At 40.2% G+C, this 15,467-nt stretch overlaps 1 protein-coding gene across 2 annotated transcripts in view; it reads right to left on the reverse strand.

Annotated features, from left to right (window-relative positions):
- Positions 1-13,752, reverse strand: part of myo1ea (myosin IEa) — a 52,391-nt gene extending 38,639 nt beyond the window's left edge. Inside the window, exon 1 of one of the 2 annotated variants that reach the window (XM_005929577.3) lies at positions 13,337-13,752. In XM_005929577.3, the coding sequence (XP_005929639.1) occupies positions 13,337-13,339 (3 nt within the window). In that variant the 5' untranslated portion in view covers positions 13,340-13,752. The remainder of the gene's footprint in view (positions 1-13,336) is intronic. The other variant, XM_005929578.3, reaches the window with a different exon arrangement.
- Between the last annotated feature and the right edge of the window lie 1,715 nt (positions 13,753-15,467).

Genomic DNA, 15,467 nt, shown 5'->3' on the forward strand with positions numbered 1-15,467 from the left:
AATAAATATTACACACATTTCCTGACCTGAGAAACATGTTTACATGAAAACAGTGCGAGGTCAGATTCCCAAGAGCGCTTGTTGCCAAAGATGCTCTAAACATTTATCCAGCATCCTAAAACTCTGGCTTCTCTCTACATCCCTGTTTTTCTTTTTAGTCGAGTGAGTCTCCGGAGAACTGAGGTCATTCATCATGTGCTATGAGTCAGTATTGTCTGGCTACTGTGGACGAGGGTCACAATGTGCTGTGAGGGGTGAGTCTCTTTCTCCTGGATGGAGAACCACTCAAAGACACGGACAGCATCCAGAACATTAGTCAACACACAAGTTAACTCTTGACTTCCTCTCTCTTTAGGGAGGAAATGTGGGGAGAGGAAGCAGAAGAGCAAGGCTTTAAACAATACTGCCAAGAGAAAGAAATCATTAGGGGCTTTTGGACCACGGGAGCTTTTTTGGTAATTTTAGAATGTGGCGGCAGAACCACGCCGATCATCTTTTTTAGCTTGTAGAATAGAAACTTTCTCCTAGAGCCGTGTGTGGTGTGGTGTAGATGCATAGCATGACACACTGATTGGTCAAATGCAGCTTTGGTGCTCATCACTAAAATAAAAAGCAGCTGTGTGAACATCAGCTCTTAAAGTTAGTCTTAAAGAAAGGAAGCAGCAGTGAAGTCCAGGCTTTACTGAGTCTACATGCAATGGAAGAAATCGAACACAATTTCGACTCATTGGAGCAAGATATTATTTAGGCTACTTGTCGCCAGTCGATTTCATCTTCCTGTTAGACATCTAGCACACAAAAAGATAAGATAAGATAGAACTTTATTAATCCCTCGGGTGGGTTCCTCTGGGAAAAAAAGTCATGGAAAATAAAGATGCTGGAGATGAGAGAAGATTAGAAAGTAATCAACTACAAAACTGGTGGGGAATGGTGCAAACAAAACCAGACTGCATGACTTCGTTTTGTCTTTGTCCCCTCACTTCAGTTCTGGTGAGTCAAATTCAGCAGTTAGTCTTTTATCTTTGTACTATTTTGCAGATATTTGCACAGTCTAAGTAATCCTTATCACGTTTGTCGATAACGGTGAACTCCATTCTAGCCATTAGCAGCCAAAATGCTAACGCTTAGTCCTCAAAATACAGAATTCAAAACGAGTGGTTTCAGCCTGTGGTTTCAGAGAGTCTTCAGATAGTGCACGCTAACAGACACTTACTAAAGGACACACATATTAATCCCAGTTCTTTTATTCTTTCGGTGATGATACTTTCTGTGTCAGAAGTGTATGGTTGATTTGTTGTCTTGAGTACATAATATGCCTCTATATTTTCCGTGGATAAGTGAGGTTCGATTAAAGGCAGTCTTATTGTGGCATATTGTTAAAAATAAGTGAAGCAACAACAACAAAACTATGAATACAATAACTGTTGCTCAACTGTGGTTTCCAAGGACAAAGATGAAGTTTAGCAAGGCCGTCAATTATTTTCTCAACTCTGTACCAGCATCAGGGCTGAACTTTAAACCTCAACTTCATTCTGGTTTCTTGGGTTTAGAGGTCGCGGAGTCCTGCTTATTCCAGTGTTACACAACACGTTAAAACTGTAAGCCTGGATTTCCACCGAATGGTATAATCTTTCCTGCACATAGAGACTCTAGTACACGCTAGATGTGAATAAAAGTCAAGCACTAAAGTTGCTTTTACAGCAGGAAAAGGGAAAGAAACAAAAACAGCAAAGGGAAAAAGCCACAACGTAACACTACAGTACAAAATTAACCGTGGAAAGTCATTGTGCTTTCACTTATTAACTCTAAATTACCATGTCCAAGGAAGAGGAGAGCCAGAAGCATTTAATATCCTCCACAGTCTCTTTACAGCAGCGAGATTAAAACCACTTTACAGACTCAGTCATAGCATGGGAGATGGTGAGGAATGTTTACGGCTTTTCAGCTTAATTCAGCGGGTATTTTCCATTAGGTGGGAAGCAGCAAATTGCTGTTTGATTACTTCTCGACATCATACGGATTAACAGGCCTCACAACTTTTAGGTGTGGCTGAGAGAGATGCCGACTTCTTTCATTGTCAGCAGTGTCAGGATGATGTCACTCTCAGCGGCAAAAACCCCTCTTTTGGTGAAGTGAATTTGCTTCTCTATCTGTAAATTACAAAACTGTACAAAAAGAAATATGTAAAATGTATATCTGGAAAAACCACCTAAAGGGAAAAATCTTCCATTTTCTGGATGAGCAGCCTTTTAAAAGGTGTTGTTTACACACCAAAAAAATGTCAGAGGAAGGGTGTAGAATTGCAATATAAATAGGAGAACAGCAGTATTACTGTGTACAGTAAAATTACAGCATATAACAGTGAGGCTGATCCTTCTGAATGCATTGTGTTCATCTCGAGGTTCCTTTGTCCTTAATAGACCTCAGTAAAGACACAAAGTGTTATTCGTTATTGTTGATGGATGAACTCGGATGATCTTCTTATTTCAGGAAATTATCATCGCACACTCTGACATTCTTATTTAGGTTAGCACCTTTTGTCCATCAGGAATGCCAATGTTAAGAGACAGCGCTGGCTCAACTGCAAAGAGAAAATAAGTAAACATGATATCTTTTATTTTTCTCTGCTATGTGTGGAATGAAAGTCTGCCGACTCAAGAAGGGAGAGGTAATAAGCTGGAAACGTAGGAGGCAAGAGTCACATATTCTTGGGTCTTGTCTAATGAGGGAAGCATACTAAGTAAATATTCATACTCGCAGCAGCGACTGAGGGAGTAGCTGCACACGTACAGACATCAGGGAGACGCCTGAAAGAATCACACTCTTCTGCTGCTGAGCAGCTCCGGAGCAGCTGACTGTGCCGACTGTAACAGCGATGATTGGCTGGAGCGTGACTTTGAACCAAAAACGCTTATTTTATACTTTTAATTAAAGACACTTTTCCACTCGTTTAAATCCAGACACTTAAAAGTTATGAAGCAGATGTTTCTCTACAGTTAGTGTAGTGTTGCACGCAGCCGCTAGTTTTATTAAATTGAGTCCCTGCACATGAACCAGACTGTAAACAAACAAACAAACAAAAACCTTTTGCAGGTTGCTAAGTGCAGCACCTTAAATGAGGAGGCTGTTTAGCATTTACTGTATTTCAGACTGGAGCTCCCAGAGAAAACCTGGGAGCTCTTGGAGAACATGCGAACTCCACACAGTTGACTGGGTTTGAATCCAGGACTGTCTTGCTAATAGGCAAAGGTGTTAACCACTGAGCCACTCTGCTGCCATCCTGTTAATAAGGTGAAGAGCACAATAAATAAGAGAACAGTGTAACAGTAAATAACTGTGACTCAGGACCTAATTACATGAATTGTGGATACATGACCTTTTATTTGTTCCACAACAAAGCTGTCCATCTCAAAGCACTAATTACTCAACATTTAATTTAATATGAGGCCACAGCACCATTAATGTCTAATCAATTACCTTTTATGGTAAATAATATTGAGCATACTTTCTCAGGTTTTATGGTATGAAATCGCTTTGGCTCAGTTTACAGGAAATCTTACTACTGTTACCGTAGTCTGTGGTGATGGAGTAAGACATACACACACACACACACAGGGGACATCTGGCATAATGTGGAGTCTATAGTGGCCATAACGACATCATCACCATGCAACCGGAGACTTTCCTCTGAGCACAGCTATACACAGGAGCTCACACATGGCAAGATCTATATAAATGCAAATATATATAATATATAATATTGTGACAACTTCCCCTAAAAAATATTAATGGGCAGAAAAGACAGTGGATTCCTTTTCTCTCGTCAAATCTGAAAACAGAACCAGACCTTTTCCCAGAAGTTACTACAAAGGAATTTCAACACCGCTCCTGATCCATAAGCCCAGGCTTTCCCTCCATGCAAATACCATCACCATATATGGAAAGTGTGTGAGCAGCTCTGACTCGGGATACAGGAAATGGCTGGGTTTGATTCACTATCATAAGCGGCACTTTCCCTCTTATTTCTCCTTTCTATGCCATTTTCCCCCTTCTTCACATCAGAGTCTGAAACAGTGAGTCCACCGTGTGTTAGGGCTAGGTTTCTCCTCTGCCCTCTGAGACAGATCTGGATAAAAGGCATGAGAATGAATTCCTCGCTTCTAAAATAAGAAGCAGCTAAAGCCATTGAACACTGTGCAGCAAAAGTCTGGAGAAATCACACAACTTTCATAGAAGCACATGGCTGAGGAATGCTCTGTGAAGCTGATCGCTAGCAGTACGAGTACAGAGAAAAGGTCTCGATACAGGACAACATCCTGTTTCACATCATGAAAAACTGAAGGATATTTTAGCTAAAGCTGCTGTAATTAAATTTATCCTAAGAACAGCAGTACAAGACAAGCTAATACTGGTCACGTACTAAAGGAGACTGCAAGAAAGCATTTCAGTTGATATGACTTAAGACTTTTGGCCTGGATCAGACCGTTTGAAGCGAGACCCTACATCTGATAAGCCCTCAGATATTAGATTAGTTGTGCTGCCATTCCAAGTCGGAGCTTTGTTTAAATATATTGTTCCTAGCGCTGATTTCATGAAGTCTATTTTAAGAAATTACACACACGCAGCAATTAACTTACAACATCACATATTTGGGTCGATGACATAAAAACTAAATGGAGCCTGTGAGTTAGATCAGCCGGGCAACTCGAGCCGCACTGCATCACACACACGTAACACGACCCACTCTCCTCACGTCGCACAGCAAACACAACCTCCTAATTTGTTTATTTTTCTATTTAAGCAGCAAAATTTCCCATCTTTCCCTCTGACGTGTCGATGATTCGCTACCTGCAGTTTCAGCCCCCTCCACAACCACAGCCTCCACCTGTTAGTGCCTGGGAGATGTTTAGTCATTACTCCCCAGTTTAGATTTGGGGGTGTGATAAGATAAACTGTATCTGATGGTTACGTCAGGACTATCAGGACTGGTCAGTTGTGTAAATCAGACAAATGACATAAAACCAAGAACAAAGACCTAAATAATTACACAACGTAAACACACAAATTGACAATAATGCTGGACAAATCCAAACAGATTTAAAAGGTTGGCCCCTGCCAGTACATGAGCTTTAACCTCCAGCCTTCAGCTTCCCTAAATAAGTTAGTTTTTTTTTTCCATTGCTTACTGAAATTACATAAAGTTACTAAAGCTGTCTGGAAAACAGGTCCTCGTTCTCATCTTTATCACCCTGGTTTCGCTCTTCCAAACAGCGCCATATGGTAGCCATTGCAGCAAAAGGCATGTCACTGTTTGCTGTTAACGATCTCAAGGAAGTCTAATCTCTCTGCAGGTGAGCTGTAAAGAATATTGCTTGCCCTGACCAAAAAGTAAACACAGGATATTTAGTCACTCTTTTCCTCTAGTACTACTTCAGCTAAGCTGCTACAATCACCGTCTCCTCAGTAACGCCAAAGCAAGTCAGGGAATCGCTCCAACACACATTTATGTTAGTGGGTTGATTTTGACCGATTTTCTTTTTCCCCCCCTCTTGAATGCTTGTTGTGATCCAAAACATTTCAAACAGTGCTTAAGGGGTTACCACTCTCTAAGCTGAATTCCCACCTGGTCACTGCTGCTTACGCTTGTACTTTGTGTGAGATTAGTCACTGCATGTAATTGGGCCAGATGCAGACGAAACCGCTGACTAAGATAGCTGGCCTTTCCATAGTGGAGGAAAAAGATAAACAATGATGAGAGATGGAGGAGGAGCTCAGCAGAAGAAGCAAAGAGAGTGGAGTCAGAGGAGCAGTGACCCAGTCTGAGCTTCTCAGTGAGGGGATGCTCATTCAGGTCTAAGTAAGCTCTGTACACACACATGCAAACACACAGAAGCAATGCTGAAAACTACAGTTAAAAGCTGGAGTCTGATTAAAGAGCTCATTCACAGTTTAACACACAGAGGAGGTCTTCCCCTAAACTAAAGCAGTTAAAGATAAAACTGGTCTAAAAATTTGTTTTTTTGTTTGCACTGGGAAACACAGACAAGCCTTTTTTTAAACACAGTTTTCAGATAATAGATCAGATTTAAGTTGCACGTCAGGTTTTTGAGATGTTTTGATGTTTACACCCTTTAAAAAAAAGAAAAAAAGAAGCTTTTTCCCACCAAAATATTTTCATACGTTTAATCTGAAAACTGACCAGAAGACAGTGGTCAAAAATGTTTGAGCTCTTGCCGGCTTGTACCGCACATCCGTGTCTCTTCGCTTGGACCAGCAGTAGTCGCCCATCATGTATGGAAATTTTCCCTGATAACAGTTTTCCATCACTTGTATATCTCGATGAAATCTTTCTCCATGATCATCGCAAACACCGCCCAGACAAGATGGAAGAAAGTCAAGACGGGAATGTAAAAAATGCATCTTCAGTGACATTCTGGCACGCATTAGCTGATATGCTTTCAGCATGTTATCCACAAGCTCAGCAATATTCTTTGCTCCGTGACTGCCAAGGACAACCTGCACGAATGCTTCCCGTGCTGCTGATTCAGACAGGCTTCAGTTTACTTTCAAGCTCACTGTCGAGCATCACTTCACAGATTTCAGGATCAACAAAAACACCTTCCTTCACATTTTTCATGACCATTATTACTTAAAAACAACAAACAAACAAAACGGGACGTGCTAGATCCCAGTAGCGAAATGCTTGCTGACCAGTTTAACCTCCTAAAAATATATTTTTATAACTATGAAGGTAAAATTCAATCTTGCATCACTGCAAAACCGCATATTGTAGCACTGCAACAACATGCAGTCACATTTGGCTCGACACAAAAAAGGATGACGAAAGGAGGCAATCTGTCACAACACCTGCATACAGACCGAGAGGAAATATGACTTCTGATCATACTGAGAAATATATAGCCTCCAGACTCACATATTTAACACCAGCAGCAGACAGCGATCTTTAACTTTAACATCTTTTTCCAGCCAGGTATTTCCAGTAAAATGTAAATCAGAAATGTACTAAAAATAGCACAACAAATACTAAATATAAATATTAGGATACTAAAAATAGAGTCGTGCAGAGTGTGTAGGAACAGCTTCTTGTGAATATAGGTGTATTGTACTGGGAATGACATGCTTTTCCATCTGACAGTCATGGATCACAGACTGGATTTGACAGTTCCTCACCTGGAAAGGAGGAAAGGAAAACACCAGTTTCCACTCTACACCTGCTGTAACCAGCTGCTCCACATATTAGCAGCTCCATATTTTTGTCTGTAGAAGATTGTTGAGCAGAGACTGTGGGTTCTCTTGACATCTTTCCACTTCACAACTTCAAGGATGACAGCGGTCACTTGGATGTAACTGGGACACCATCATAAATAATGCAAACAACAAGCCTGCCCGGAGTTTCCATGCTTAGACTTCTCACACTGTTGTTATAGATCTGAGCTTCTACAAAGGAATAATAAAAGGAATCTATTCTTCTGTGAGGATTTGGAAACATGAGCACCGACTGGCTGCGATGACGTTAATATGCTATGCCTGCAGGGCTGGGCTGAATGCTGCCCCTCCCATATAAAGACGGTATAATGATCATGAGTGAATGGATACTTTAAACATTAGTCTCCTAAATGGATGACAATAGCAATAAGGTTGCTAATAAAAACACAACATCAAAGACAATGTGGTTCAGGGTGGAAGTCTGCTGAAGAGGCATGTCACTAAGTGCTGCGTTTTCCTTTTTAAAGCAGTTTCAGTTAAACATAAACAAACTATCTGCAGTGGAAACCAATTCATAGCCATGCCGGTGCCACAATAGGGCCTCAAATCAGTGAAATCCAAACTACAGTCAAGCTAAACTGAGCAAAATACAGCAAAAATACATGTTAAAACCCATCCCAGCTTTCCGCGTTACCTTCTGCTCCAACTAATTATTCAAAGCTGTCTCCTCTTCTTAGAAGGTAAGAAAGAGTCAGTCTGGCATTGAGGGAAGAAACCTTAAAGTTGTTTGTTACGGTAATTTGCCAAAAATGGCTTTGTTTTTGATTACATAATAATAATAATAATAATAATAATAATAATAATAATAATAATAACAACGAATCCAGCGTTTCATAGTGCACTGTGAACAGAAAAATCCTTTAAGAAGCTACAGTTGCAACTGACATTATCAAACGACTGCCAGGAAAGAAGGAAATTAGTAAAGCCAAGGTCACTGAGATCAGTTCCAGATGAATCAGAGCAGTTGGACTTTAGAGGTACTGCTTCTGCTTTTTTGTGTCTATTAAAAATCTGAACTTGAAATAGACTTCAGCTGCTGGAAAACTTAAGTTGTAAAAAACCAAAAAAACCCAAAAACTAAACCAACCAAACACAGCATTACCTTAATTAATTTACTGCAGCCCAAAACTGTACTTGATACAGTGTTGCAATAAAATGAGTAGCTGGACTGTTTGAAGCAACTCTGCATTAGGAAAGAATAAGATTTAAAATAAATTAATTAATCATCCCTGTGCTTTCATGCTGAAATAAACACGATTTGTCTCCTACAGTTTCGGAAGTGTCATGCATGTAAATTATGAATGTGATTTTAGTGATGCTGACTCCATAAAAGTGAACTCATGGAGAAGAGAACTAATGACTCGTAGGTTTAACTCAGGCTTGTTTAGTTCAGAAAGTTACTGCGCTGCTTCCCAGTTTATGATTAACAGAACGCTGGACTGCAGTGGTTCGTAATACCTGCTGCGTTTGACTAAATTTTGCTGCTGACTGAAACAAGGTATAAGGAAGTCTGGACCCTAGTAAATTGCCTTTTCAAAATAAAACACTAAAAACTGCCATGACTGGGTTTTGTTTGGGGGGTTAGATTGATGCACGACTCATGAGAAATGACAGCTGATTGGTTTATGGTACGACAACAGAAAAGGATGTGCAGCAGGACCAGAGGGACCGAGTAAATAACTTTTTCCTCTTGTGCCATTTCAATTTGAGGCAAAGCTTTGCAAGCTACTTTGCAGCCCACCTTCAATCCAGTCCCACCGTTTCCTGCTGTATCCAACTTCCATTTCTGTTCTCATTGATGTTTTGTTTTTGTTTGTTTGTTTGTGCACAGGGTGGGGGTTCTTCTGCTTTTCTTCGTGTGATTAATGGACAGGAGCATCTCTGACCAGAGCAACTCCAACAAATGTAAATGACTGCATGCGGAAATGCTTCTTTCGATTATAACAGCCCTGACTGAACTAGTGTTTATAAATGATCATCAAGTTCAATACTATAGTGTTTGGACACTTAAGTCAGTGGGTGATTCCACAGTGACTCAGGCCTGCCACAGGATATGTGCCAGAAAAGACAGCTAATTCAAACCAGCTAATTCTGACTTTGTTTCCAGTCAGTTTGTTTATGTCTATTATAGAAAAGCTGACAAGCCTTGTATTAAAAGCTTGTACTAAGTTCTTGTTCCTCCTTGATCACTGTCTACAGCTGTGTGATTTTTTTCCCCCATATATCTTAATCCACAAATAGAGAACTGACTCCATCTTACCCAGTGCACTTTTCCTATCAGCTGTTCAAAGATGAATGAAAGATTATGACAGCGGACGAGAGGTGGGGTCGCCAGTCGATTGCAGGGCTAAGACATACCCACACCTACCGATCAAGCATTTTTTTGGACTGATAGGAAACCAAAGGAAGGTTACAAGGTCCCCTTTTAATTAACTGTGTGGGTTTCTTTAACTTTTTTTTTTTCAAATCAATCGATTAATAAATGCAGAAATTTCAGGTTGTGTCTGGCTTCGACTCACGTCCGTATTCCTTGTTGTTATTAGCTTAACTATTAGCCAGCAGCAACAAAAGCAAACTCACTAACAATAACTAATGTGTCAGAGGGAGTATCAAGCTTTTTGAAAAACACAAAAACACATACATTTTCATTTTCTGTGCCAGCACAGTTTCATTGTGAGCAAATCGGGCTAAACAGTAACTAACAAGCCAAATTTCCTACAGCAGCATCAAGACAAATGAAGGGTGGAGTTAAAGGCGATTTGGTGGCTGAGTGCTGGCTGGCATGGGATGATGGGAGGCTAAGAGCACTTGCATGAGTCTGACCTTGTTCCTGGTTTGCGATGAGGTAAGCCATACATGCAAATAGGCAGGTATAATAGGACACTGCTTCGTTCAGGGTAAAAGAACAAGGAGAATAAACAAACATCTAGCACGAAGCATGCCTACAGGATAATGCTGACACAGTAAGAGCATTTATAAGGAAGTTAATTTATCCTTTACTCTATGAACAGATTACCTGCAAAATGGAAGAGAGGCTGGTTGTGTTACTGAGCTGGAAAGAAGGATCTAAGCCAGATAAACTACAGCTTTTCCATTGGACACCAAAGACAACTGATACATGAGAAAGCCATTGCTTCCATTTGAAACTCAAACTGAAATAAACAGCTAAGCTTACAAGTTCAGAATTCATGACAAATGCCCTGTGAGGCTTATTGCACACAGCGCTGCAGCGAGCTAAATCCTTAGGCCTAACATTGTCAAAATGCTGATCGATGCAGGTGCAGTTTGTTAGTTAAGTTTGTTAATATGCCAACATCTGCTAAATAAAAAAAGTCTTTAGTTAGAGCTGAATATCATTGTTTATGAAATGTATGATCCATCAGACACATTTGACCTAAAAGTAATTGAGAGATTTTTAAAAAGTCATCAAATTATTCCTGATATTTCAGTCTGGTATAAAGTCATTGGCCAGCCCAATGACACTGACCGACAAGCTCCACTGACATGAGCTAATAAAAATGCAATGATAATATGTGATGACTCAATAAAAATATTTCAGCTGTTTAATTACAAGTCACACTGAAAAGAGTTACTATCAATCTCAGAGAAACTGTGCCACTGAACGCTCGCTCTGGGGCATGACCTTTGGCGATCAGCTGAAGCAGCTGAATCCTCTCTGCATCACTGAAAGCACTGTGGCTGAGGACTGAAGCCAAACTACAGCAGAGCAGGCAGAGATTTAAGTGTTTTAAAAACAAGGCCAGAGCCAAATTGTGCAGTTACTGGGGAATTTCGGGTGAAGGGAACACAATAAATAAACACAGAGACAAAAAAAAAACACTGCTTAACTGTTCCCCACCTAACCACTTCCACTGAATCATGCTTCATAGTTACAAAAATACCCAATGTCCCATCACTATATCACTTACTATGAAGTCACGACTATTAAAATATGCTTCTTTTGTGAAAGGTCACTCATCAAACCTTTTCTGTGGAAATAATTCTCAGCCTCCACTCGTGTTGTGTGGACGTCTGAAGTCCCTCTTTTTTTTTCCTAAATCAAAACCAAAAGTCTCATCCTGCCTTTGTTGTGTGTCCTAAACATTTTTTATAGCATCCATACTGCAATAAAGAAATAAAGATTATTATAACAGCCAAGGTCCCAGTGATCCAGCCACATTCTGTGCAGGAAGTCCAGCAATTTCATGTTTGGGAAATCATCTTCATTTGACTCCAACTTTAGCTTTAGTAAAGATATTTTGTCCAAATGAGAAGATGTAATAAAATATCATATCATCACAGAATGTGTTCACGACCAACAAATCCAAAGAAAGGGATAAAAAAAAAAGTCCATCTGATTGCAATCATTTATAATAATAAACAGTAGCAGTAATGGAAATGCTTAATTTCTTATCAAAAAAGAGACTCTGCAGTTGCAGAGTGAAGTAAAACCAGATTTGACACTTGGACAAAATAGAAGAAAGCTCAAAAACTTTTTGGTAGTTGACAACTTGTGTTTACAATGTGTTTGACACATTTATAAGCGATTTATAAGCTTCTCGTGTCCTCACTGATTTACAGCAAGTGCAACAGTAGAATGAGTCAGCACTCATGGGGTCCATCAGGCCAAACAGCAAAGTGGGGAAAACTTGGCTCCGTAACAAAGACGTATGGAACCGATTGAGGAGTGTGTGTGCACACTGCACCGCAGCGACAAGACTAACGAGTTCCCCAGGTCCACAGAATGGGTGTTCATCCTGTTTTCAGGGACAGGGCTTGAATTCCAGAGCAAGTCTCTAAAGCAGTGATGGGTTTGAAAATGGAGCACCAGCTCTGAGATGAAGTATGCACCTCCCTGCTGGAGAGACTAATGCAAACCAGCTGCTCTCATGCCGACTTGCTATTCAGCATCTGGCAGAGAAGGAACCACTGAGCGATGCTGGTGTCTGCTATTCTAGTCAGATACAGTGACAGACTATTTTCTCTGCACGAACTGATACTCTTCTTAACCTCTTGTAAAAAGCTTTAGCAAGAGTGTGTGAGTGTCAACAATGTCTACAAAAGCTGAGTTAAATGCTGCAGGATTGCATATGTTGTGCTGACTGGATATTATCTCAACCAAACCGACAGGTTTTAATGCATCACCTAGGAATCGAAGAATGCAAACAGCTTTCAGGTCTACCTGTTTTAAATGGACAAAGCATGTTTACAGTCTGAGGTACTGTACAGACACGTGGAAGAGGTTCCTAAGTTGAATGGTGGGTACGTTTTTCAGTTGCCTTTCAGGATATTTCTATATACAAGCCACAAAAAAAATATTGCAACCCCCCTTCAGATAAACATTATGTCTCCAACATCAATGATGCAGCCATATCATTAAGTGGAAATGTGCTAAAAGTCTGTATCAGCTGTTTTATTAAGAGGACAGGCTTGAGGAAATGTTTCCAAAATGCAAAACATACAATATCTTCCATAACTTCTCTTTAGGTGTGTTTTCTGCCGGCCTGGCATTTAGAAACCAGGAAAAACCTGCCTCTCTGTGATGCAGCGATACAAAGTAAGGTGCACACAGTGCACACTCCACTCCACCTGACACATTGTCCTCCAAGGCTAACCGGTTTTCTAACAAAAGAGACTGAACCTAATTTATCAGTGCTTTCTGACTACTTTCACCACAGGCAGTAAAAACTATAAGTCTGCCTGAAACAGCCAAGGTTGCCGCTTCTTATCGTAGGATATGTTACACTCGTCAGGGATCAAAGATTAATAAAGCAGCGATTGTGGTTTAAAAGATTTTTCTGTTAAAAGCCTCCAGTGAAGCAATCTGTGAGCTATATTTATGGACATGTGAGTTATCAGTTCGAATTTCGTTAATATTACTTAAGAAAACTTTCAATTAATATTTAAAATAAACACGTTTAACACCCGAGACAACTTTTATAAGCAGACTAGAAGAAGGAACCGCCGCTCCGTGGCAAATATTTGGATTATGATGACTATATTAAACAAATAGTGCCCTACTATCTCAGCCAGTGTAAACACCGCTTACCATCCTCTGTCCTCACAACAGTCGCAGTCTTCGATGTCGTATTCCCTGCGATCCAGTGTCTGAGCGAACCTCGGGGAAGTTCACGCTGTTTAAAACAAGGTCTGACTTGTTTAACCTAAAACCAAGCGACCAAATCCAAAATTATTCCCGGTAAACTCCAGACAGCATGGATGCAGCTCCTTAGCGGTGCCCTCCGTCCATTGTTGTTCAGTCAGATGTGAGTCCTCCACTGACAGAAGCACAGCAGTCCTCAGACAACCAGCCGGATGGTCAATTTACGGAGGAGCAGTGCCCAAACAGCCCGACTCTAAACACAACACGGGAAACTCGGTCCAATCAAAGCGCGAGTGTTGTTAAATATTCATTAGCTCCTGGAGGGAGGGCAACTGGGCATGCGCAAGTTTGTCGTTCCCTAACAACAGACTCAAACATAAGAGGACGACTAATAAACATGAGCTGTCTTCAAAGAGAGAGCCAACAGCAAGGCAGATGGTACTATGATCCAGCGCAGGGGCGTAGCTTATAATGTCAGTGGGGTCTTAGCTTTTAGGAAAAGTGGCAAAGGAAAACTCATACAGGCTAAAGGTCGTGTTTTCAGATTACAGTACTCACTGAATGTTATAATACACTATTTCACGATCATTTCTACAAGTCTGCAGCTAGTAGAGACCTTATTCTAAACATTTTATATCCTGCATAGATGCAACAGGGTCGTGTGTATGTGTGTGTGTGTGTGTGTGTGTTCCTGTCTAGCTATCTTTGTGAGGACCGAAATCTGCATTCTACTTATGAGAACCAACAGGACCTTTGTCTGTGTCCTCACAAGTTTGAAGCTTTTTGAGGCTCAAAATGTGGTTTTAGGGTCAGGGTTATAATTAGGTTGTGGTTAGGGTTAGGGTAAGGGGCTGGGGAAACCATTATGTCAATGAAGGTCCTCACTAAGATAGCTGAAACGGGCTTGTGTGTGTGTGTGTGTGTGTGTGTGTGTCTATGTGTGGGGATGTATGTGGGTGTGTGTGTGTGTGTTTGTGTGCGGTAGAGAGTGTGTTTTAACCCATTACAATAGATTACCTACATGACCAAAGTATTGCTGCAGAGCAAATCTATAAATGACCTCAAAACTGAAATACTTAACTACACTGAATAACATGACAAGTGTCTAAACATCATGTTATGTACAGTATTAACCAGGTGATAAGAACATCTATGAATCTTAGTTATTTTAACGGGACAGTAATATTAATTCTTAAACCTAATCGTGAGTAATTGTCTAACATGCTGATGAAGAAAAATACTGTCAGCTTTATTCAGCAACTTTTAAGATCCACTACCAAATTAGGTATAGAGTCAGTGTGTAGGCCAGTAATTTAAAACATAGTTACAAAGAAATGGTGTCACAGTCTAACAGCATGATGCAGAAAGGACCTCTAATCTATTGATTTGCATTTATGACAGCATATAAATCCTTTTCAAAAAGCATGGAGGGGAAGAGATGGATCAAAAGTCCAAAATGACAAGAGTTTTAAGCTTGCTGGTTTTCACTAAATAAAGGATTCCATTTTGACATTTTAATGGGGCAGTGTGTCCTGGGAAATACAAGTTTCAGTCTGCGTTCAATCTAGTAAATACAAAACATAAAAAAATACTTAGTAATCAGTCTAAATGACATAAACAGTAACATTAACTTATTTTTAGAAACTCATTTCCACTTCTGCCTGTTTACCCTTTTTTTTAAATTTGGTTGCTCCCAAATTTAGTTCTGTTTTATCAGCAGACAAATAAAAATGCAGCTCAATGGCCTTTTAGAAAATCCCTGTTAAGATTTTTGGGTGGCACTGGTATCCAGTTCTCACAACCAGTCTCCAGTCAGACTGAGGCTTGCCTTGGAATAATGTTGGGCGGTCAGGCAAGCCTCTGGGTGTAACCAGTGTAGCAGGGTGCCTCTGTATGCATAGACATATACTGTGTGTGTGTTTGTGTGTATGTGTGTGTGTGTGTGTGTTTATTTAAATGGAACAAAATAAATAAATAAATAAATAAATAAATAAGAGATAAATGATTACAAAACGAAAAAGAAAAAAGTTTTCTACCATCTCTGATTCTTGCGATGCATTAAAAGATGAATCACATT

This window comes from Haplochromis burtoni, unplaced genomic scaffold (genome assembly GCF_018398535.1).
Source record: "Haplochromis burtoni strain Fernald_Lab_line unplaced genomic scaffold, NCSU_Asbu1 Contig_50, whole genome shotgun sequence".
Taxonomy (NCBI): Eukaryota; Metazoa; Chordata; class Actinopteri; order Cichliformes; family Cichlidae; genus Haplochromis; species Haplochromis burtoni.